At 40.0% G+C, this 25,746-nt stretch overlaps 1 protein-coding gene across 2 annotated transcripts in view; it reads left to right on the top strand.

Moving 5' to 3' along the window:
* The first annotated feature begins 3,285 nt into the window (after positions 1-3,285).
* The window catches only part of gfra4b (GDNF family receptor alpha 4b), a 77,291-nt gene continuing 54,830 nt past the window's right edge, over positions 3,286-25,746 (top strand). Inside the window, exon 1 of one of the 2 annotated variants that reach the window (XM_072673581.1) lies at positions 3,286-3,690. Coding sequence is in view for 1 of the 2 variants with exons in the window: in XM_072673582.1 (XP_072529683.1) it covers positions 3,648-3,690 (43 nt within the window). In the remaining variant the exon portion in view is untranslated. The remainder of the gene's footprint in view (positions 3,691-25,746) is intronic. The other variant, XM_072673582.1, reaches the window with a different exon arrangement.

Below are 25,746 nucleotides of genomic sequence, written 5' to 3'. Positions count from 1 at the left end.
TCGCTAGAACTAGTGTACAGAGTATTCCTACTCACTAGAACTAGTGTGCAGAGTATTCCTACTCACTAGTACTAGTGTACAGAGTTTTTACCTACTTGCTAGAACTAGTGTGCAGAGTATCTCTACTCACTAGAACTAGTGTGCAGAGTATCCCTACTCACTAGAACTAATGTACAGATTTTTACCTACTCACTAGAACTAGTGTGCAGAGTATCCCTACTCAATAGAACTAGTGTGCAGAGTATCCCTAATCACTAGAACTAATGTACAGATTTTTACCTACTCACTAGAACTAGTGTGCAGAGTATTCCTACTTTGTACTAGTGTACAGAGTTTTTACCTACTTGCTAGAACTAGTGTGCAGAGTTTCTCCACTCGCTAGAACTAAACTGATAGTTTGTTTAAATAACCTGTTAAAAGATATAGTGGTTCTATATTGTGTTGAAAGGGTTCCACTATTAAGAACCCTTTCTTAGAACTAAAGGATTCTATGTATACCAGGCCACAGTGAGAAATGTTAATTCCGTATCAACAGCAAGTTTACTTCATAATGGAACTGTCCTTGTGTTGCAGTGATGTAATGCTGGCACGGACTATCAAGTGTGTTCATTGTGCACATTAACCATGGTCTGCTTCTCCTTTCTGATAAGAATGTCACCAAGTCTCTGCAGCAACATAGCGTCACAGGATCTCATCTCGATATCAAGGGGAAAAAACAGAATTAACACTTGATTTATGAATGCACATCACACAGGATGAGCCAGCCGTGCACCGGCCCACTACAGCAGGTGTCCGTCGCGCTCCTATCCAGGCAACCTCGTCAAACGTCTTCTGCGTTTGTAGTACCCCCCTGAAGCCTCTTTGAAGATAATGATGATCTAACTTTGGATTCCAAAGGTACTCAAAAAGCCTACTATGACAAAAGCTCACCAGGGTCCTAGTGTGAGACATGCGGCCATGTGAGAAGAGTGTGGGAGGAGGAGAAAAATGCATTTCACAGAGTTTTGTATTGTTGTAATTTACAATTCAATATGAAACCCGGTTTGCAGACTCTTAGCCTGCAGTTTGTGTGAGCACCTTCTCTCAATGCTACTCCACTTGACACTCTCTCTTAATAGCTCTCTCTCTCTCTCTCTGCTGCTCATCTCACTATCTAGATTACTCTCCCTTTCCCTTGTTCATCTCTATTGCCTTTCTCCTCTCTGGTTCTCTAGTTCTCTCTTTCACTTGGTAATGTCCACAAAAGGCAGGAAGGGTTCTGAATAGTGCTGAAATTAATTCAGTGACATTGGAACCCTTTAGGTGCGACATAGAACCCTTTAAAAAGGGTCTTTAAAGCTGCAAGAGGTTTTCCCTACAGTCATTAAAGCATTAAATTGGTTCTTTGATTTTTCAGTAGTTCTATATAGAACCATTGCCATTCTCTGCCCCCTATATGCAAACAGCAATCAGGTTCTATCTAGTACTGAAAAAGGAACCCTTTTTCATAAAGCCATCTGTAAGAGTTTTTCTTATATTATGGTGTTCCTTATATTCAAAGAACTAGCCACAGAAAACACTGGAGCATTCAAATGATTCCTCTAACTGTCCTGGTTTCTATAGAGAACCATTGCTTTTAACCCCCTTTATAAAAGTGTGCATTATCTTTTCCTGTTTCTGTCTTCTTCACCTTTCTTTCCCATTCATCTCTCTCTCTCTCTCTCTCTCTCTCTCTCTCTCTCTCTCTCTCTCAGTCTGCTGGTCATCTCTCCCGCTCTAGACTACTCTTCTTCTCCTTTCTGGTTCCCTAGTTCTCTCTTTATCTTCTCTCTTGGTAATTCTTCACACTTTGTTGGTCACTAAATATCCTAAAGATGGTTCCTGAGATGATGTAGAGCTGAGGATTTGGCTGCTAGTGTCACCGTCTCAGCTTCCTCTCCGAGGCCGACAGAGAAGAGGACGCATTGGTTCATTTTTCAAACAGTTCACAGAACACTTTCTATCTGCATTATCAGCAGTGTGAGCAGGTTCTCTCCTCTCTGAGCCTCAAGGTGTGTTGGTCACCCCATCTCTCTCTCTCTCTCTCTCTCTCTCTCTCTCTTTCTTTCTCTCTTTCTATTAGTGCTCTATCTCTCTCTCTCTTGGTCATCTCTCTTTTTTGTTCACCCAACTCATTCATCTTTCTCTCTCTGTCTCTCTCTTTCACACACACACACACACACACACACACACACATACACACACACACACACACACACACACACACACCAGTCCGTGGGTCATCTTTTTAGATTGCCCTTTTTTACTTGCTCATCTCTTTCTCGCTTGTGCTCTCTCTCAGTTTCACACCTTGTCGGTTGCCTCTCTCGCTCTCTCTCTCTCTCTCTCTCTCTCTCTCTCTCTCTCTCTCTCTCTCTCTCTCACTCTAGCTCACTTAGTTCACTGGTCATCCCTTTCCTTTCTAGATTACTCTCTCTTTGGTCATCTCTTTTTCTTGTTCACTCTACTCATTCATCTCTTTCTCTCTCACTGTCTCTTTCAGTTTCACACTTTGTTGGTCACCTCTCTCTCTCTCTCTCTCTCTCTCTCTCTCTCTCTCTATTTGTCTCTCTCTGTCTCTCTCTCGTTCGCTCGCTCTTTTACTCTGTTGGCCATTACTTATTAAGTTAAGTCTTTTTCTCTTGCTCATCTCCCCCCCCCCCCCCTCTCTCTCTCTGTCTCTTGTTCACTCGACCTTCTCTCACTCTTTCTCCTCCTCTCTGGTTCATAGTCCTCTCCTTTACAACTCCCTCCCTCTCTATCATCTCTATCATCTCTATCACTCTCTCTCTCTGTCACACTGTTGGTCACCCCACGTTCTCTTGATCTCTCTCGCTTTCTCACTGTCACTGTCTCTGTCTCTCTCACACTCTACTGGTCATCTGTCGCTAGATTTTCTTGTTGTCCTTCATTCACTAATCTCTCTCTCTCTCTCTCTCTCTCTCTCTCTCTCTCTCTCTGCCTTGTTCATCACTATTTCTCATTTGTCTGTTTCTCTTAGTCTCACATTGTTGGTCACCCCTCTCTCACTCCCTCCCTCTCTCTCTCCTAGTTTTACACTGTGTTGGTAACCTCTCTCTCTCTCTCTTTCTCTCTTTCTCTTTCTGTCATTTCTCTTAGTCTGAGTCTCACACTGTATTGGTCACCCCATCTCTCTCTCTCTCTCTCTCTCTCTCTCTCTCTCTCTCTCTCTCTCTCTCTCTCTCGCTCGCTCGCTCTCAGTCTTACACGTTACCCCCCCCCCCCCTCTCTCTCTCTGTATGGCTAACTGTGGTCACTGAAAGCTCAGTCTGGGCAGAGCTGTTTGCTGGACTGCGCTCCTCCTTAGCCAACATATGGACTAACTTTGAGTAAGAGCTCTCCCCTCCTCTGCTCTCACTTCTGCACACTGTGCGGCACGGCTCGCGCTCCGCTGCTGCTCTTCTGTTCCGCGCTCGCGCCGAAGCTGCAGCTCGCGCTATTCCAGCGTTCCCCCCTCTTCCTCCTCCTTCTCCTCTTCCTCCTCTTCTTCTCTTTTTGGCGGCTCGTTTTCCTCCCCGATCCTCTACTTCACATGCCCTCAGCACATATATGAGCGAACTACTCCTGCGACATTGGGAATTAGATCTCCACACACAGCTACAGGGGAAATGGAGCTTATGGGCTTTTACTTCTTCCAGCTGATGTTCTCAGGTAAGTGAGTTTCTCACCCGCTTCGTCTGGGTAATGACACAAGTGACTGCGATGTGGATGGAGTTTAGCAGGGAGTTTGAAGGGTCCTGCGGATGGACGTGATTTTTGGAATAGTTCTTGAATATCCATATAGCAGGTGGACCTGACTAGCCCGGGGGTCTGGGTGTGCTGGAGGTGAATGGAAAAGTGGAGCTCCAAATGAGAGTTTAGCGATCAAACCAGCGCCTGTGCTGTTTCATTACTGTCACACACACACACACACACACACACACTGATGTGCTGAGAGTGATGTCCAACCTGAGCTGGCTACGAGTTAAAACACTGCCTTTGAGGCAGTGATAATGGGCAAGTTTCATAAGGCTGTAATCTCAGCCCGGTTATGAAGCAGTGAAATGAAACAGTGATTTAATAATTCCAATTTTTATTATTTTTAATTATCTTCAATCTTCTAGATTCCTCTAGATGATGTGAAGTGCCTCTGAGCAGCAGTGATTGTGATTAGAAGTGTGAGGTGAAAATAAAGGTGCTTTAAAGGGGTTCTTTGAGTGATACCATAGAAAAAAACACCTTTGGTTCCATAAAGAAGCAATTTTGTAAAATCTGTGATCTGTGAGCGTTAGTAGAAAAAGTACCTGTACATCAAGTGATTAATTGATTCCCATTCACAGATCTCTCCAACAAAATTATTCATGGAAGCAGAAGTTGCTCTTCTAAAAACATCACTCAAGGAATCCTTTGTAGGACCTTTATTTTGGTGTAAGGTGTATGGTAAAGCAGGGATGGACAATCATATCATATTGGTATCTGTATTGCCAGGTATGAGGATTTGATGATGTTTCAACTCGATATATGATGACATCGAGCATTTATTGAACTCCATTGCATTGTATTGTGTTGAAAAATATCTGCATTAGATTCTTTTTACTGTATTTTTAACTTTACTGAGATTAATGTTCTATTTCTCTGTAATCTGCTGATCCACATGGATTTACTTCCAATTTCTTCTCGTTTTAATTGTCTATTTGTATTAGCATTTGCATTATTCAATAAATAAATAAATAATACAAATAAATCAATACTGGATATTTGTTTTGGCTCACAGTTCCTATATGACTGCATCCCAAAGGTACAGATTTCCATTATCAGTGAGTGACAAAAACACTAGGCCTAATCCCTCTCCTGGACTACACAGCATTTTGATTAGGCATTTTGTTAATGGCTAAACTTAATCCTGAATCTGTGGCTAGTAGTAGACAACATACTGTCAATGTCAAGCAAAAATCTCCAAAATGGGAACTTCACAAAAGAAGAACACAACATTCCTAACTTTCAGTGAAAGTCAATGTGAGTCATTCTGGAGCATCTCTATTAGTCCATTTATCATGGAATTCTACCATAAAGAACTACCTCCAGATTGACACTGTTTTCAAAATTTAAAAACACCAAAAATGGAGATACAAAGTTTTTTTGCAGGACAATTATGATTTTGTCTGTATGGATATAGCCTGATATTGATAACTGTGACATTGATTTCCAGTTTTAGTAAAAATCTTTAGTGATATATTACTAAATAATTAGCCTTATGTCCATGATATAGCTAATTCACATAAAACAACACCATAGCTGTCCTAAAGCAGTGTGCTTTTATTTGTTTCTTTTAAATGAGCATACAGTTAGCATACAGTGTGAGTCAATTACTGTATTCTTCAGATTGTTTTACAAGAGCTTGAAATCCATACAAAAGTAAATAATTAGTAATAGTGTTCACAGTGTTTTTCTAAAGAGCTTAACACCCATAAGAAATAGTTGTAACTCTTTAAAAAAAAAAAAAAAACATATAACTGTTTTTTGATGCCAATATTGCTTTAAAAACTCCAATTTTTTGCTATTTTTAACTAAAGCACTTAAACATCTTAAAGTACACAACTCAAACACTGCCCACTGTAAGACATTTCTAAACTATCCAGGATGAATGAGTTCAGCAACTTTATTAATACTGGAAATATCATCTGACACTGTGACACATTTGGAAAATATTATAATGTTGAATGTGATCAGCATCGTCCAGCCCTATCTCTTTCTAAGAGTCTACAGTGATATTAGAGCACTGCAGTTGGTGCCCTGGCCTGAATGGCTGTGTGATTTGAGCTGGTTAGATTCATTTTCATTCGTTTGATCAATGTTTCTGTTTGATTTGTATATCAATTAGACTTTCAGATACCATGTCAGATACAGAGTCTCTGCATTTACATCCGCCATATGTGCATATGAGAGAGGTTGGAGTGTGTGGATGCAGTAAAGAATGAATGTAGCCTATATATGTCTGAGTACAGTATAGTGCAGTCTCCTGAGACATTAACAGTGAAACTGAACCATGATTATAACTACTTGTGTTTGGAACGCCTAACCAAATTAGAATGGTTGGTCCTTTGTATTTCTTTGAATAGAAGCATGACCCGAGTCCAGCACTTCCAAATAATGAAATCAATCAACCAATCAATAGACCAACCAGTAAATCAATACAGATTTTACATTGGTAATGAATTATTCATGTCCCTTGTCAGGAATACCTTCAGGAGAGTCTTTTACTGCTTATTATACCGGTGGATATACATATACACACATAGTTACTGTGGTAAAATCCTGCATATGTGGAAACCACTGTCAGATTACTAGAGCCAGAATTGTTGTCCTACACTAGACATTAAGGACCCTTATTATGAAGCCATTTCGAAAATCATCCTGATGTTTCACCTAATTTATTGCAACTAAATGTCTCAATTTATTTTGCCAACAGGGAGACATTTCTCCTGTGCAGATTTAAGAATACACTGTATTGTAAACACATTTTTCCGAGCAGATTTCACCCTTAACATTTAACCCATTCATGGCACATACACACTTGTGGTAGTAAGAACACAGCTGGAGGTTGGGTGCCTTGCTCAAGGGCTCCTGACCCATAAATGTTGAGGTTGGAGAAAGTACTGTTCTTTCCCTCCCACATCCTGCCAGTGCAGGTGATTGATCCAGGACCCCTCGAATCTCAAGCCCACTGCTCTAGCCTTTAGGCCACAGCTGCCACCAGAATCTTGCTCTTCACAGAGAAGAAAGCCAGGGTCAGAGCACAGGGTCACAAGAGAGGGTTAAGGGCCTTGTTTAATCTGGGTCTCAAATCCACAACCATGAGAGGAATAAACCAGTGCTCTAACTGCTGAGCTGGGATGTATTGTGACTAGCTTATTAGCTTGTGGCTATGGATTTAGATTGAGATACTATAAGGCACAGCTTTTGTGGAATATTATACTTTTGGTTTTAATGTTGAATGCTGTAGTAAAGGTAAATTGGAACCCCACCATATCATACCGATATATATGAATCATTACTATTTTAGACAATTTCTCTATACAGAGCATATACGGGTGGCGTCAATAGAGATGATATAGACATAGGAAAACAAGGATTATAAAACTGAACAAGAACCATAGCAGTAGCTAAATACTGCTAATGAGATCAGCAGCACTAGACTGTACACTGTGCAATGCTCTGAAGGCTTTTTCTTAATACAGATGTGTTTGCCTTTCCTTCACTGCGTTCACATAAATGACTCGCAATGTGTTTTACACATAGATACTAGAAGGAAAATGATTGAGACAATTAACCACTATCAGATCAGTAATCAAAAAGGTTCAAGACAGACCAGCTGCAAACCTTCCAGTGGGACGACATAAGGTAGTCCCAGAGATGAAGATTATTCCAGTCAAATAAGAACCTAAAAACCTAATCACAGCTCAAAACTCAAAATCTACTATTAGATAACTTCTGCTTACCAACAGGCTTATTTGAAAGCATGAGGCCAGATCACACTGACCCAGAGCCCTCCAGCAATGAAACTCTAGCGTTGGATTAGTGTGTGATGGCTGGGGGACTGCCAAATTTGTTCTAGGATGTTCTCCATGATTCACTTTATTCTAGAAGGTTCTCCCCCTCACCCACTTTTAGAAAGCTCACTCCATTCGCTGTGTCACATTCTGCAATGGTTTCCTCCATTTCCTCTGTTCTTGAAAGTCTATTCATGCAGCGTTCTAGATTGTTCCCTATTTACTGTTCTAGAATGTTCTCTTTTATTATTTAAATTTATGCTATGTTTACCTCTGCTCACACTTTCTATAAGTTTTTATCTATTTACACTGTTATAGAATGTTCTCCCCATTCACTCTGTTCTAGGATGTTATTTTTTTATTATTTTCATTCTGAAATGTTCCCCTCAATTCATTTTTGAACATTTTCTTCTATTCACACTGTTCTAGAATGTCCTCCCCATTCACACTGTTCTAGAATATTCTCTTTTATTATTTCTTTTCTGATGTATTTCCCTCCATTCACACTATTCTAGAATGTCCTCCCCATTCACACTGTTTTAGAATATCCTCCCCATTCACACTGTTCTAGAAAGCCCTCTCCATTCACTCTATTCTAGAATGCTCTCCCCATTTACTCTGTTCTAGAATGTCCTCTCCATTCACACTGTTTTAGAATGTCCTCTCCATTCACTCTGTTTTAGAATGTCCTCTCCATTTACACTGTTTTAGAATGCCCTCCTCATTTACTCTGTTCTAGAATGTCCTTCCCATTCACACTGTTCTAGAATGCCCTCCCCATTCACTCTGTTCTAGAATGCTCTCCCCATTCACTCTGTTCTAGAATGTCCTCCCTATTCACTCTGTTCTAGAATGCCCTCCCTATTCACTCTGTTCTAGAATGTCCTCCCCATTCACTCTGTTCTAGAATGTCCTCCCCATTTATTCTGTTCTAGAATGCCCTCCCTATTCACTCTGTTCTAGAATGCCCTCCCTATTCACTCTGTCCTAGAATGTCCTTCCCATTCACACTGTTCTAGAATGTCCTCCCCATTCACACTGTTCTAGAATATTCTCTTTTATTATTTCTTTTCTGATGTATTTCCCTCCATTCACACTATTCTAGAATGTCCTCCCCATTCACACTGTTTTAGAATATCCTCCCCATTCACACTGTTCTAGAATGTCCTCCCCATTCACACTGTTCTAGAATATTCTCTTTTATTATTTCTTTTCTGATGTATTTCCCTCCATTCACACTATTCTAGAATGTCCTCCCCATTCACACTGTTTCAGAATATCCTCCCCATTCACACTGTTCTAGAATGCCCTCTCCATTCACTCTATTCTAGAATGCTCTCCCCATTTACTCTGTTCTAGAATGTCCTCTCCATTCACACTGTTTTAGAATGTCCTCTCCATTCACTCTGTTTTAGAATGTCCTCTCCATTTACACTGTTTTAGAATGCCCTCCTCATTTACTCTGTTCTAGAATGTCCTTCCCATTCACACTGTTCTAGAATGCCCTCCCCATTCACTCTGTTCTAGAATGCTCTCCCCATTCACTCTGTTCTAGAATGTCCTCCCTATTCACTCTGTTCTAGAATGTCCTCCCCATTCACACTGTTCTAGAATATTCTCTTTTATTATTTCTTTTCTGATGTATTTCCCTCCATTCACACTATTCTAGAATGTCCTCCCCATTCACACTGTTTTAGAATATCCTCCCCATTCACACTGTTCTAGAATGTCCTCCCCATTCACACTGTTCTAGAATATTCTCTTTTATTATTTCTTTTCTGATGTATTTCCCTCCATTCACACTATTCTAGAATGTCCTCCCCATTCACACTGTTTCAGAATATCCTCCCCATTCACACTGTTCTAGAATGCCCTCTCCATTCACTCTATTCTAGAATGCTCTCCCCATTTACTCTGTTCTAGAATGTCCTCTCCATTCACACTGTTTTAGAATGTCCTCTCCATTCACTCTGTTTTAGAATGTCCTCTCCATTTACACTGTTTTAGAATGCCCTCCTCATTTACTCTGTTCTAGAATGTCCTTCCCATTCACACTGTTCTAGAATGCCCTCCCCATTCACTCTGTTCTAGAATGCTCTCCCCATTCACTCTGTTCTAGAATGTCCTCCCTATTCACTCTGTTCTAGAATGCCCTCCCTATTCACTCTGTTCTAGAATGTCCTCCCCATTCACTCTGTTCTAGAATGTCCTCCCCATTTATTCTGTTCTAGAATGCCCTCCCTATTCACTCTGTTCTAGAATGCCCTCCCTATTCACTCTGTCCTAGAATGTCCTCTCCATTCACACTGTTTTAGAATGCCCTCCTATTTACTCTGTTCTAGAATGCCCTCCCCATTCATACTGTTCTAGAATGCCCTCCCCATTCACACTGTTCTAGAATGTCCTCTCCATTCACACTGTTCTAGAATGCCCTCCCCATTCACTCTGTTCTAGAATGTCCTCCCTATTCACTCTGTTCTAGAATGCCCTCCCTATTCACTCTGTTCTAGAATGTCCTCCCCATTCACTCTGTTCTAGAATGTCCTCCCCATTTATTCTGTTCTAGAATGCCCTCCCTATTCACTCTGTTCTAGAATGCCCTCCCTATTCACTCTGTCCTAGAATGTCCTCTCCATTCACACTGTTTTAGAATGCCCTCCTATTTACTCTGTTCTAGAATGCCCTCCCCATTCATACTGTTCTAGAATGCCCTCCCCATTCACACTGTTCTAGAATGTCCTCTCCATTCACACTGTTCTAGAATGCCCTCCCCATTCACACTGTTCTAGAATGCCCTCCCCATTCACACTGTTCTAGAATGCCCTTCCCAGTTCTCTTTTATTATTTATATTCTGATGTATTTCCCTCAATTCATTCTGTTCTACAATGTTCTTTTCTATTGTTTTCATTCTGCAATGTTCTCCTTCATTAACTGTTTTGTTGTCTTCTTTTAACACTATTCTAGAATGTCTTCCTCATTCTCTCTGTTCTAGAATGTTCTCCTCTATTATTTCTATTCTGCTGTATTTCGCCTAATTCACTCTGTTCTAGATTGTTCTCTTTTTTTCCTCCATACTGCAGTGTTTACCCCCATTCATTCTGTTTTGCCAACACATAACACAGAAAAGGGTTAAATTTAGCTGTGAACTCCAAGAAGTGAATAAGTCAGTGAATAGACCTTCCAAAAGCTAAATGCAAAGAAGAGGGTGAAAGCACCAGATTCATCAATATCTTTAGCAACAGCAACGTGAGGGGCACCTATTTTGTCAAAGCATGAATAGTTACAGCTACATACCATCTCAATATTTCATTATTTACTCTTTCTGTTTTTACATCTTGTGTGAATTACTATCAGGATTGGTACAAAATGCACAAGATTTGAAAGATTCTTGAAAGCACAGAGAAATAGTCCAAGTGTGTTTTCCTGCCTTAAACAGTGTACATACAGGCGGTGCAATTATCCTTGCAAGAGGATGCTGCAGGAAGTATTAAACACAGAAATGCCAATAATTGTAAAACATGTAATGTATTGCAGTAATAGACTATTTGTTTTCCACTATTAGCCCAGTCTTTTTTTCTTATTTTCATCAATGGTGTAAATAATTCAGGGTCTGGGAGTATATGTGTTTTTTAAAAAGGGTTCTTATAAAATCTCTGGCTGTTCCAGTATCCTGTTATTGTATGCCTGAGTCAGGCAGGTCTCTCCTAGTTGTGGTGATTTTTAAGAATCTCTTGGTGAATTTTATTGATGAACATCTGTTGGGAATTTTTTTTCACATTTTTTGTTTCATTTTTCTTCAAAACTGTGATTCAGTTTTAAAGAAAAAAAAACAAAACAATCTAAGCATCTGTCCTGCATTTGGCTCTGTTCACACATCAGAGGAAAGTGGCCCAAATCTGATGAACTGCCCAAATCCAAATTTCTGTAGTCTGAACACTGATGAACTGATTAGCATGCGCAAATAAAAAAACAGCACTCCAACCAGCACATTCATCCAACACACATACAGCTGCCCAAGGTCTCCATTATTAGTCTCCTTTCATGACACATAAAAATCAGTTGAGTTAGCTGCTAAAGTTACTTTATTTTTACTTAATTTGTTGGAGGACAAACAGTAAAAACAAAACAGCCGTGTTCAATTTAGCTTAAAGTGACGAGTAAACAGGTGGAGTTTCTGTGTTTAGGTCTACCTGCTTAAATAGAGAACAGAACCTCCATGTCTTTCATTTTCACTGCAGTGAAGACGAATGCTAGCAAAAGCACGCAAACTAAATCTGCGTGAAGAAGCTGCTTTGACTTCTTTTTTTCTCTCTACTTCGAAGTATCCTTGAAATAACCCTGATTTTAAAAATGTTACTTTAGTTTTTACCTGTAAAAAAGCGCTGTGTTTTGTTTACACTGCCTGCACTTTTGCGATACCTCTACTAAACAAAAGACATAACGTGTAACCATAGTAACAGGCTTTTTTAAGAAGTTGTGCAAAGTTATGAGAAAGCGGAGTTGGCCTGACGTAAATGTTGCATGATTTTCGATCTGGCTGTTCTGACTGAGGGTTGCGCTGCTGTGTACCAGATATGATATATCATATTTCAGTACCACATATGAAAGTGGCCCAAATCGGAATTGAATGTCGCTTTCAATTTCCTCTCTTCACACTACACATAACAAAGCGGTGACACATATAAAGAAAAGGATCCGAATGTGAACCACTTTTCTCTGCTGTGTGTGCATTGCCTTTGTGTCTGTCATAGGGGTGTTGCACAAATATCTGGTTGTTGTCAATGGTCTTTGTGGCCCCCCTCTTCTTTCTAGAAAGGAATTAGAAATTAGCAGTGTATTGCCTGCATAAATGTAATCACAGCAATTATTATAAATGTACACTAATCCGTTTTTTAAATCCACGACTCCTGAGGGCCCATTCTAACTACCCCAGGGTAATCTTTTCACTATTCTCCCAACTAAAATAAAATAAAATCAGACAGAATGTATACAAAACGATATATTATATATTTTTATATAATATTTGCAGAGATAAAAAAAAATGGGAAGTGATCAGCTCTTGCAGTGTAGGATTAGTATAGGTAGTGCAAAGTTCAGCATGCAGAATGTGCAAAATATGATAACATAATGCTGTGCCATTAGGAAGTATAATAGAATAATTGTTGATATGTGTTGATATGCAGGGAAATGTCCTGTGTACAAAGTATGTATATGTAGATAGACCTAGTAACTGTGTCACCCTCTTGTATATGATATACCATATATGGCATTTTCTCACAGCATAGCAAAGATCACTGTTCCTTGCTTTTGATAGTGGTTCTTTTGTAAGGTATGTTTTGTCAATATCTGCGAGAGGACAGCCTAACGCTGTGTGTTCTCTGCTCACTCAATACTACTTGAAATCAGTCCCAACCCACAAATACACAAAGAACACAAAACAAAGATTTATAAAATGTTGTAAATTCCTTGTGGATTAACCAAGAATGAGAGGCTGGATTAAAGTTAATGCTAATCTTATGTAGGATTTAATTCGGGTTGTCTGCAGGTAATTTCATTTTCGCTAGAAAAGACAGAAAAGCAGCTGCTTCCTCTGCGATTAGCAGAGGCCAGAGTCAATATGTGCTCAAGGAACCTGTGAAGTAGAAACTCTATCAATGTCCATTAGCCAGAAAGGATGACTGACACATGTTAATTCTGACCTTGTTATTTCATTATCGTTATTGACATGACAACTACACCAGTATTGATTGCTTCCTTTCAGGTTCCAGGAGCGGTCTTGCTTGTCCAATTTTTGTGCAGCATACATAACATTGTTATTGATAGTCTCTTTGACACAGGCAGAATCACTCTTGTAAGACAAATAGGAAAGTGCAAGATGCTACCGTAGGGGAAATGCATTTGAATTTAAGGAAGGAAAACAATAGGGAAAATATTTGTCAGTGACTTCAAAGGCTTCACTAAGAGGGAGTGTAGTGAAAACTGCCCAGGATCCTGAAATATGGCCATTCAACCAACAGTTAAATTGTCGCTTTACATTTATTTCTCATATCCAGTTCAAAAGCAATCAAACTTTTTTAACCCCCTTGGAAATTAGATATATTAGCAACATGTACACACATTCAGCTCATTGCAACATACCAGTCAAACCAGATCAATTTAAATAGCTCAACACAACTAACAGAACAAGTGCTTACTCCACATTCATCACAAAGTACCATTTCTAATGACTACTGCAGTCTCAGAATTATTCAACCCCATGACAAGTGTCTGTAGTACTTTTACAGTCAGACACCAGCTTCTGGAAGCATTCCTGAGGAATCTTAGCCTGTTCCTCATGGGCAATGGCCTCCAGTTCAATAATATTCTTGGGTTTGCTGTTGCAGTCGCCTTCTTAAAATCTAGTGGATTGATTCAAGGATCAGGAAACCAGCAGGACATAACAGCTAAAGGGTGCTCTACTAGGTCCAAAGAATACTTGTCATGAAGGGGTTTGAATAAGAAAATAGTCATTAAAAGTGGCATTTTTGTTGAATTAGGAGAAAGCACTTGTTATATTAGTTGTGTTGAGCTGGAAGTTTGTACATTTTACTAATGAACCAAATTTGCAATGGGGTTTGAATAATTTTGGTTGCAGCTGTAAGAATAATGTGATCAGTGTTATTCTGATTCACTCAGCCCAAATTTAATTTGATTTGACTCAGAATGCTGAGTTCATGGTTTGATATTCTCATGGTACTTTGAATGAAGAAAATTTATAATCCAGTATCCAAGTAATGACCCAGTATCCAGTTGTTACATCTACTAATGAAGCTAGAGGGGAGGAGGGAGGAGTCTGGTGCATAACATGAACGGGAGCTGGAATGGGCTGTTAATAGACACTGGTTTGTTCCAAACTTCGGTAATAAAGGTGACCTAGAATGGAAAAGTCTCCTTTGCATACTTGAATAATGATAGTCTAGTACATGGGAGTGACAAACCATAAACCTCAAACACATTTGCCTCTTCATTAGACAGTAACAGTCTTGACTTGTTATATTTACACCCCAAAATCTACACACATCCATCCCTAAAGCTGGCAAAACAGTAAACCATAATGGCGATTTCCGGAGAATATGGTGTTGTTTATACTGGGAAGCAGACTATCACCACCAGACTCTGTTAGTTATGGGAATAGATTGCTATGTCAACCAGGCCTTATGGCCATGGCTTCTCCTGTGCCAGTGTCCGCAGGACGCTACGAAGGAGAAGAGCGAACAGGGATTCGCACTAGGCTAAAAGCTAACAATAGCTGATGCTAGCGAACAGGGATCTGCTGACACTAGCTTTTACCAACTCTTCTTTCCACTGTCCACTTCCTTAAAAACAAACCTCAACTGACTACCAAACTGGAGCTAAACTAAAAAGTGTTTTTGACATTTAAAAAGCAGCTTCTGTGAGCACCAGACTTGCCCACTAGCCAATATGAGCCCACCATAAAAGAAAAAAGTGTTTTCTAAAGCAAAAAAAAAAGGGTAGTACATAGACTTGTAAAATCGTGAGTGAGCAATTTTCACCCCCAATCACAAACTTACCCTTTATACATCAAAGAACAACTAAAATACTGAAATACATTACTACTTTGGCACCTTTAAGTATAATTGTCTGTATATCTGTCCTCCACAATGCACACTGCACACTGAAATGTACAAAAAGACAAACAACAAATAATTCTAACATGTCATGAACTTCACTTAATAAACATCTGTGTGCCATATATTTTTTTCCTGTAATGTGAAAATAGGTTGAGTAAGCTTGGGAATCTTTTAGGGCCTAAAAGTGGATGCTTTAGTGGCTGTTTTATTCAGGGCCTTGCACACATCCCTGAAGACTGCACAAAAGTATGGTCTACATTCGAGTTTGACTTGGCAAAGCCGCCATTTCCACAGCGGTTCACCACAAGTTCTGTGCTAGAGAATTCTCAGCCAGAAAATACAGTCAATGCATTGATTTTATCTGTATGACGAATGTGTAGCAGAGTTCACTGTGACAGAACTTCTCAGTTGCATGCTATAGAACCAAATGCAATCCAGTGGATCTTTGCTTGTGTGTGTGTGTGTGTGTGTTTTTTTATTAGTTGGCAACCTGCTGCAGTTCTTCCCAGTCAGACCATGGCCATTTCATCTAAAAGGGCTAATCTAACGTTAAGCTGAATGCATTGAATATTAATGGTCCACTTTACATGGATAAAACATGATGCCTGGTGGCATTGAATCCAGGGACCTTTTTCAATTTGAAAAAGTGCGATAACAACACAGGACCAGGTGATATATGTGTGTGTGAAGGGAAGGGAATAGACCTTAAGGGTAAAAATTAGCAAAAAGTGTTTGCCATTAAAAATTATCTTTGATAAGTTCTGTAGCACATGTGGGAAGCATTTGTTTGAGGTTGAGGATATTAAAAAGAACCTGGACATCAAAGTAATATCAGCGGGAGTGGAAAAAAAAACAACAAAGTGTCGTCCTTTACAAGAGCATTGTAATGGCATCCTTGTCCTTCCATTTTATACATAGTGGATGGTGATCTGTATCACGAGCTTGGAGTGATAAGCAGAGAGAGAAGGAGAGAGAATCTTATCAGCAAGCATATTTTGGCAGCTTCTGAAAAGGATGTGTCATGGATCTCATCTGAAACGGAGATCGCTCATAATGAAGGGCTTATCGGAGATGACGTTCTTCAAATGGCAAAGCCTTTAGAGTCGCATTACTGTTGAGAGAATATATCACTTAGCCTTGATAACTGGGATATTATTTATAGGGATCGGAGCCTATGACCTCTAACCATTCATCTATTATGCACAACATATACCCTCATCCTTTAGTTACTTTGAGAGGTATCAGGTTATAATTCTTTATATTTTCATTGGACTTTTATTTTTCAGTAAACTCACTTAGCGATTACAGTTTCTGATTGAAAGAGCTGTTGAAAAGAGCTGTTTTTTTCTTTTTTTTTTTTCAATTTTCACAACCCAGTTCAGATTTAGATTGTGGAACCAAAGCCCATGAACAGCAGGAGGTACTTTTGGGCTTATTAGAGTCCGACCATATTGTTTGCACTGACAGAGTGGGGGTATTAAATCTATAGAGGCCAAGCACATAGTAATGCGTGCTACCTGGCTGTGCCACTGCCTCAGTTCTATTCTCCTGCCATATTCAGGCCCTTTAGAATTGTCCTCGTGTTTAATTATAGATGCCTTAAACCGTGCAGTTGAACGGGCTCTTTGCCATTCATCTAATGTCAGTCAGTTTGATGGCTTTGACCTTTCATCCTGACATTATTCAATACTGCACACAATCATCTGCCTACAATATTAAACCATAATAGCTCCAAACAGTACATAATGTAAGGAGTTAGATGGAGTCACAGTTGAGAAGTCTAAGGTTCCTCGATCAGGATTAATCTTGGTGACAGGTCATTTAAAATGGTCGCTGAGCAGCCGGCTGGAAATTACCCCTACAGACTGAAACTGGTGCCGGCGGAAGCCGAGGTATTTGGTTCGGGATGAAAGTCTGGGCCTCTTTCCCACCAGTCCTGTTAAGAAATGCAGGGGATTGCTTCAGGGTTCGAGGACTATGGTGTCCTCTAAGGGCCAAACAGAGGCTCATTAGCTGAGCGACTGTTGACAGTTGCCCAAGAACAGTGTGTGTGCTCGAAAGTGAGAGTGAGAGTGAGCAGGAGAAAGAAATAGGAAATAGAGTTGGTTTCTGCTGCTGGATAGGCACAGCGCCTCTGTGACCTAACTTCAAATAGAGGGCTTTAGCTTCCGCAGCGCAAGTGCCAGTTTAACAAGAACAAACAGCCATGTCTGGCAGCGCTTAGCTGGAATCTTTGTTAGCATGGCGAGCACTGGGAGGCTTATGTATTTCCTCAAGATCTTCTACGGAATGTTTGGCCTTATGCAGTGTTCTAGGCTGTGTTCTAGGCATTCAGCCCAAGCATGCTTTTATTTTTCTCCAGGTGGACACAGTGGTAGGTTCTGAGGTTATTATACACTGTAAGTTGTATGTGGCAAGGGGCTTTAACTACCAGTTAAGTCAAGTCAAGCAATCTTTGTCTACACAGCACCTTTAAAGACAACAAGTGTCAAGCGTTGTACAAGACAAGCAAGTAATGAAGACAGTGATTAAAAAGTGAGAAAGTGGTTACATGAGTAAACCAAATATGAGTAATTCATTAAGTAATCAAGTGATGCAACCATGAGAAACTGCAAGCTCAATTTCCAGTGATGCTACAGCCATCCCAGGCAGGGAGTTCAAGACAGCTTAATTGACCTCACTCACTGTGGTGGGCATTACTCCCTCTCCTGAATCACTTGATGCTGGCCAGTGTAGACATCTGTTAGCTGACCTAACACTGACCTAATATATCAAAACATTGGTAGTAACATGCCATGGCCAAAATCATTTAATATCATGTTTAGTTTAAGGAATGGGAAAAGACTTGGATTTGAGCATCGATTGGGCATCTTTTACCAGTGCCACTAATTTCCCCAAGATACTTTATTACATTTTTCCCAAATTCACATTTTGGCAGTGCATTGTTCTCCTCCAATGCATGTTCAGCTCTCCAGTGTGGTTGCACTGCAGCATTTTAAAAAAAGGTGTGGTGGCTGACTTCCTGTGACTCTGAGGAAGCATGTGGTAGCTTTCACTGTCTCAGCTTGGTAGCATGAATAATTTACACAGGTGGGTCAGAATTAATACATTTAAAAGACAATTTTGTTAAAGGTAATAATGGATTTACAGTAATAATTAAGCAATAGAAATATAGACTTTCCAAATGCAAGTATATTAAACAAGGAGGCTTTTAAAATTACTATAAGGGAAAAAGGTATATAATTGATAGTGTTGTAACATTTCACAAAATCCATGATACAATAAGATTCAGTAGGGTCTTGGTTTGATTATTTTTTTAAGACAGCAAGCTTCAATATCAGGCTTCAATTTGTTTTAATCGAGAAGAGCAAAATGCTTTATTTTACAACCTTTTGAGACAACAAATTAACAAACAGGATACTCTCCTCTTGTAGGAGAGCTGCAGTGGCTTCAGTATCACTTGCATTATCCTCAAATTTTAAAAACGGTCAAGATGCTTTTACTGAATCAATGGTGAATTCACAAGGCAAAAGACCGACCATGCAGAGGATACACTGTGCAACAAATTGGTAAAAGGAAAAACAATGTCTGAAAAATTCATATGAAAACTAACAATACTGCCTATCCAATTTTACCAAGATACGTTATCACATTTTAATAGTGCATTACCACCTTTAATAGCAACATATTAGATGTAGCAAAAGGATGTATGAATAGTTAGGGGAACTTGCCAAAATACCTTCAGAAAGTCAGTTCCTATATGGTTTACAGTCTTCTAGCCTAGGAATATGAAACAAGTGTGGAGTTGTGACAACATTTACTTTTCAATAGACCGTGCAGAATTATTATGTGCCATCAGGCTTCAGTACCAAAATATACAGCAACAAAAAAACTTTAGAAAGGCAAGCAGGATAAGGATATTGAGTAATATGTGGATGACCGCCAATATCAATGTCAATCAAATACAAGACAGAACAATCAAAAACCAGTAGAGGAAACTTTTCAAACAGTTTTTAGGCCTGACTGTGCAGATAACGTCAAGTAAGACTCAGCAGTGCAGTACTGTGGAGTTAGGGAGTCTAGCACAGGGTACACAGTGTCTGCCTAAGTGGAGATTGTCTTGTTCAGGGGAATACTCAGTAACAGCACAAGCTGTTGCAACTAATGTGGCCGAGTGGGAGTGAAGAAGGGGGAGAACTGGGGAATCTGCAGTTTTCTCAGTAAAGGGATCAAAATGAGACTTCAACATATTGACGCCATAGATATGAGACTTACGTTGGCGTCGGGAGTAGCAAGCACACAATTAGTAGGAGATATATGTTTTTCTTTTACCTCACACAGGCCAGAAAACAGGTCTTTAAAGTAGAGGCAGCAAGGGGTAAAAGAGCCAGTACACAATCGCTGGCAGTAAAAGAACAATTGACAGACTCATGATCATTTGAGACTAATTTTTTCTCTTAAGAGGGGCACAGATTTTTTGTGCTAATTTGCACGCCGACGCCATGAAGTTTGCCACCAAAATCATACACAAATTTCAAATAAAAGCAAGGGTACTTATTTACCCCAATCCTTATCCAACTTGAAGCAAGACACTTTCAACATGTTTTTGAAACTTTGCTGTCAGGGTTTAAATGCACTTAGGGAATTGGAGTGACGAGCACCTGATGTTGAATTTTGAGTTCAAACATTTTGCTCAAAGGAATTACTTTGGGAAGCCTGTGGCTGCACACAAGAGTCAAATGCTAACAATTACAAGTTTTGGGCAAAGGACCCATACAATCAGTTTAAGTTTAAGTTCCTTAATATGGTTCTTCTTTTGTGGATATGGGACAGTAGAGCTGAATGAATAACCTGATTTAGCTGACAGGTGTGACTCGAACAGCAATAGTGAGCTACATCCATCTTAACAAAGGGCCAAACTAAATATTGGCTACAGTATGATCATGAGCCAATGATTAAATGTGAGATTTATGTTGATGGGACACTACCACTTGGTGAACATCATCTCAGTCACCATTTGCATTAGAAAGAGGTCACTTTCTTATCAGGACTCAGCATAACAGAACTAAAACAGGGAACAAGGGTTTGTCAGCCTTTTGAGCAGAGATTAGCATGGTTCTAGTTATAGGGTTAATTCTAAGACTCTACGATTTTAAGGTTTGTCATCTCCACAAATGCCAGTGAAGACTCTGAAGCTTCATCATACACATTTTTATAACATGTAAACACACTAATTTGCATTGGAAAAACAAAGTCCAAACAAAGGAACTTTTCTTACAGACATGCTTGACGCACAATTTCCCCTCATACTGTGTCTTGCCTGTGCCTCAGTTGCAGCCTCAGCTTTATGTTCTTGGCTGATAGAAGTGGAACCGGACATAGTCTTTTGCTGTTGTAGCCCAAGTATACAAAGTGGTTCTTGTAACTGCTGTAGCCTTTCTGTCTGCTCAAACCAGCTTCTTGACCATATCTACATAATTGCATAAATGAATAGATGTTCAGGTGGGCCTAAAAAAGAGGTCCATGTACATTAAGTTTAGTCAAGTAACTGTTACAATGCCTATCCTGAACCCCAGTTATGGCAAACGTTTTTTTTTTACCTGCAGTGAACTCTCCCCCTGCCATGGGATTTAACAGCAGAAGGCATGGCCTCTCTGTCGGTCATGCAGTAACACTGTGTAGGCCATTTTACCAGAGAGCATCCTGGGGGAAATAATCCCTTAAATTAGGTGTCAGACTTTGGTCATTTTCTCAACAAGAAGTAGTCGATTTTTCCGTTAGCGGCACTCGGGGGGTCACTCCTCACCTCGGCCGCCTTTTCCGGGCCCTCTGTCAGACGGCTTTAGAGTCGTCGGCAGATTTTTTTTGCTTTTCTCACTGCACTTATGAAGAGGTGTTGATTCCCAAAGACTCTCGTGAGATGACCTCTTGCTCTGCACTGCATGCTGTTGGAGACTCTTCGATCCTCGATTCATGTCCAACCTATGCTGTCGGATGTATTTTTCAACCGATCGCTAGTGGACCAGACAGCTGTGTCGCTGACAAGGGGCGCCTTTATTTCTCTCTATTTATTTACAAGTGCAAGAGACACATGCCAAAGGAAGCGAGAGCAGGGACGCAAGCTCCATCAGTGAGCGAGAGAGGCAGACAGAGAGAGAAGAAAAGGGAGAGAGAGAGAGTGTGCAAGACACACACAGAGAAAGTAAAGTAATAGGAAACACAGAGTGGATGTCACTGGTAAAGCGGTGATGGATGCGGCTGTCTGATTTCATTGTGGTCACGGCGTAACGTTTATGACAGCCAGGATGAATGAGCTCCTCACCCAAAACAGATATTATATCCGCACGCCATGCATGTTTTAGTCCCTTTATTCTTTATTTCTTTATTATCACTCACTTTCGTAAAACATAAATGCGGGTTCAATATCTGTGGCATTTAATTACAGCGGGGCCACTCCACTGTTTTCCTGTATTCACAAGGAGGTAGATTACACAGCCATTGCCGATGTGGAATAAAATGCTGCTTTATCAGCTTGAGCAGGCCATCGCATACCGCCACAGAGTGTGTCGAGGCGAAAGAGTTCTGTTGTCTCTGCTGCTTTACGGATGGGCTTTTAATGAATCAAATCAATAAAATCAATGCTGCCCAGTGATACAGTCTGCCTGGAAGTGCTTCAGTCCCACTGATTCTCATCAGTACGACAAGGATGCATGACTAGAGAAACCTGATAGCACTCATCACCCATTCACAGAGCTCTATAGCGACAAGAGGGCTAAAGAGAAAAAAAGAGAAGGCAAGCTCATTGAAGTCTCTTTTTAACCTCAAAGACACTTTTGTCTTCACTCCCTTCTCGTTCTTTCCTTCGTCCCTTGTCTTTTGAAACCGCCGCATCATGATGCAATTCGGGAAAGAGGAGAGACACTGAAGCCCAATTTAGCGTCCAGCTTAAAAATCCTGCGCAAACTAGTGGAGCCGGAGTAAGGCTGCGTTCCAGGAAAGGAAACAAACCATTAGTGGGGCAGTAGACAGGAACCGGCTGGAGGGCACCTGTCTCACCGAGATGCTGCGGATTTACAGCTGCTGCTCCGCTGCAGAGAGGCTGCCACCTCTGCTCTCCAGCCTGTGATTAATTATGGCGAGCAGCGAGCAAAGAGAAGAGTGCTACTTGCTAATGCCATGCATAGTGATTTTTCCATTCCCACTTATGTAATATTTGAAGAACTGATTTTCTTTCTTTGTAAATGTTCTGAAAGACTTTCTGGCACAGGTGAAAAAATATAGAGAAATTACACTTGTGTTTGCAGACATTTAGTGTAAAAGTTAAAAGAGATGGAACATACGCTTAGACTGTATATATAAAGGACAATTCCACCACTTTTCCTACAGTTCTTGCATAATTAAATCCCAAATTTATTCAAAATTGGTTTGGTGTGAAAAGGCCCACTGTAGAGAAACCTCCTGACTGATTTCTGTGCTGTGTTAGTGATAGGAACCTGAGGTCTACAACAAATTCTGCAATTTTGTAGACTATTCAAAAACATCAGCCAAACTACACAAGTGTTCTTAGATAAATTTACTAAACATAGGCTAGAGGGGTATAAAGAGATGTGGAGAAGTGGAACTGTGTTCTCTGGTATGATGGTGCTCCACCCAATATTTTTGGGATGGTTTGGGAATTGGGGATGAGGTAAAGTCCTGACCTGACTATTGCTTTTGTTATGGAATGCAATCCAATCCTCACAGCAATGCTCCAAAATATAGTATAAAGCCTTCCCTGGAAAGTAGAGACAGTTACTCCGACAAAAGCAGGATAAAGTATTTTAATACCTTTGATTTCAGAAGAAACACCCAATACTGTTGTCCATATAGTGTATGTAATGTCAATATAATGTTGTAAATCAAAAAAGTAAGTTTTATGTCATATCATTATGACAACGTGATATTCTCAGTTCATTGTACTGCACTGCTTGCTTTAGATTGTGTCTCTTCAGGTAATTCATAGTGACTTCTGAGGGATGTTTTGGATCATTATCCTGCTGTCCTGCTATTGTCTTTTCAGCTTCAGCCTTTTCTCTGCTGTGGTAAAATACTTAAATAGTTGTGGCTAAATATTTCTATTTCATCTTTATACTATAGTATTTATATTCTAAAACTCATCTGTCTTGATTGTCTAGATGTTCTGTAGCACACTTCAAATGTTGAGTTTTGTGGCAAGGTCACAGTTTTTTCTTAGAACTTTTCAGTGAAGGTGCACAGTGGAATCGCGCACCACCCTCTTGACTCAGCTAAACGGTCACACTGGTTTTGGCAGTCAGATAGGGGTTTTGATTTGCCTGTCTTACCAGCATACAAGCAGTTCTCCCTAAGAGTTTTCCTGGTTATATGGATCTTCTCTTGACTTCCACTGAACTACCATTTCCTAATATTAACCCCTCCGCAAAAAAACAAACAAACAAGCAAACAAAAAAACATCTAAAAACGTTATCTTCGTATAGCCTTCCCTTGCCTTGTGGGGATTGAAAGTGGGTTTTCATTTTAATTTTTTCAAATCTACTTTAGTTTTAAGTTACAGGCCTAAAATTAATGATAATAAATAAAATGAGGCGCCATATAATGCACTTATTTCAGTATTTTAATGTATTTTTTTCTCTGATGTTTAAATAGTATGTATGTGGCTGCATATCTAGATAAGGTTCTACGCAACCATTCAAATTCTTTTTGTTGTGTCTCAGAATGAAACATGCTGATTTTCTTTTTATGGTGGACTTCAAAAAAACGAATGATGTGTGACAAATAATTTGATTTAAATTCATTTGAATTACGACTACATTAAAAAGATGCACATGTGACCTCTGATATTCTATGACAATGTTATTTAAAAACAATGCTAAAAACAATAGAAGCAGCCATATTTAAGTCTGACATTTGGCTTTACATGTATGCCTTTACTACGCCAGCCTCTCAAAAACATCTCATTTAGTCCCTTGTCTAAGGTTTTTGAACTAGACAAAGGTACCCAGTAGGTCTTTAATTCCTTTTGAGTTCTGTAGACTTAACGCAAAGTGCTATCACATTAGATTAGCGACAGATCTTATAGCTGGCAGATTAAGGGATCTGCATCTGTCATTGGTTGGGCCCCTTACTCTGGCACTTCTCTTGGCTTGTTAGAGCCAAATGAACTGGATGGAGAGAATGTCAGTAAGCATTTGACAGCTCCCTGTGAAGAGCGCTTAAGTAGGGAAGGCCCAGTGCCAAGGACCTGCCTCTGGAGAGTGATCACTCCATATTAGGTCCGTTTACTCTCCCTCTCACCCACAGTCGAGGAGAATTAGCACAGGTCTTAAGTTAAGCAGTCGAACAAAACTGTGCTGAACGCCGACAGTGATGACCTTTACACTAATAAACGTACCCATGATCACTACTAGTATTACCGGGACACACCATATTGATGATAGGGATAGGGATGGCAGTCGTGGCATTAAAATGAGCATTGCATGGATTGTTTTCAAGTAGTTTTGTACCTCAAGGGGAAAAACAACAACAACCGGGAAAAATGAGGAAAAAAAACGGAAGTGTTGATGTGTCAGTCGAACATACAAGTAAGCCCAAACAAGTCTGAGAGCTACTGATGCCTGCTAATCCTTTGCCATTGCTGTAAGGCAGCTGTGTGGAAGAAGGCAGGAGCCAGCAGCAGTCAAACGTTCTGAAAACGCGACCGAGACGCTTTAAGACTTTATCTCAGACTCCACACACATAGCGGCAGTGGAACGATGCCAACACCATATGTTTTCCAAACATCTAGAGAGGCTTGTGGAAGCTAGTGCGATCAGGCGAGTGGGCTGCAGCTGCTGGCTGATACCTACATATGCAGGGATGCAGATGCAGAGATTTTTCCCATGGTGCTTAGTATAGGTTGAATCGGCTGGGGTCAAAAGGTCAATATATGGCCATTTTTAAGGAGGGATTTGCATTTTTGCCATTTAAATATTGCCATTTATAAATGATTTATATTAAAATATTAAATAACTTTCAGTGTTGTGAATGAAAAATAGTTACTAGAAAAATAGTGAGGTTATCTGTCCCAGTGAATTATTTTTGTGTTGTAGGCATATGTGATTTTACACAATATTAGTTGGCCTGTACTGTACTGTTTTGACACTGTTGGTTAAAGGGCACCAAAATGTCAAACTGTGTTTATCTTGGCATAGTTGAAAAAGTACATAGAAGTGACAAACCGTGAACCGCCGACACTGTTGTGTCTCCCTTCAAAAAATATGTAGCTTCTGAGAGCTTTGTTTGTGCTGTAAACCAGCCAAAGCAGGGCTTATCAGGGTTTTTTAATTATTTTTTTTATCATTTTGAGGCAAAATAACAGGGTTGTAAACTGGCTTATTAAACAACAATCTGGACAGTTTTGTCCCAACCAAAGCCACACCCTTACTAATTACACAGCAAAAAACAACTGTAAAATATTTACACATTATTCCTGTCCCAACAAAAACATGATTATCAAAGATAAAAATAAAATCTGAATATAATGAAAAGA

The sequence above is a fragment of the Salminus brasiliensis genome, chromosome 2 (genome assembly GCF_030463535.1).
Source record: "Salminus brasiliensis chromosome 2, fSalBra1.hap2, whole genome shotgun sequence".
NCBI lineage: Eukaryota > Metazoa > Chordata > Actinopteri > Characiformes > Bryconidae > Salminus > Salminus brasiliensis.
Note: the sequence above shows the minus strand (reverse complement) of the source record. Positions and strands in the feature narration are given on the sequence as shown.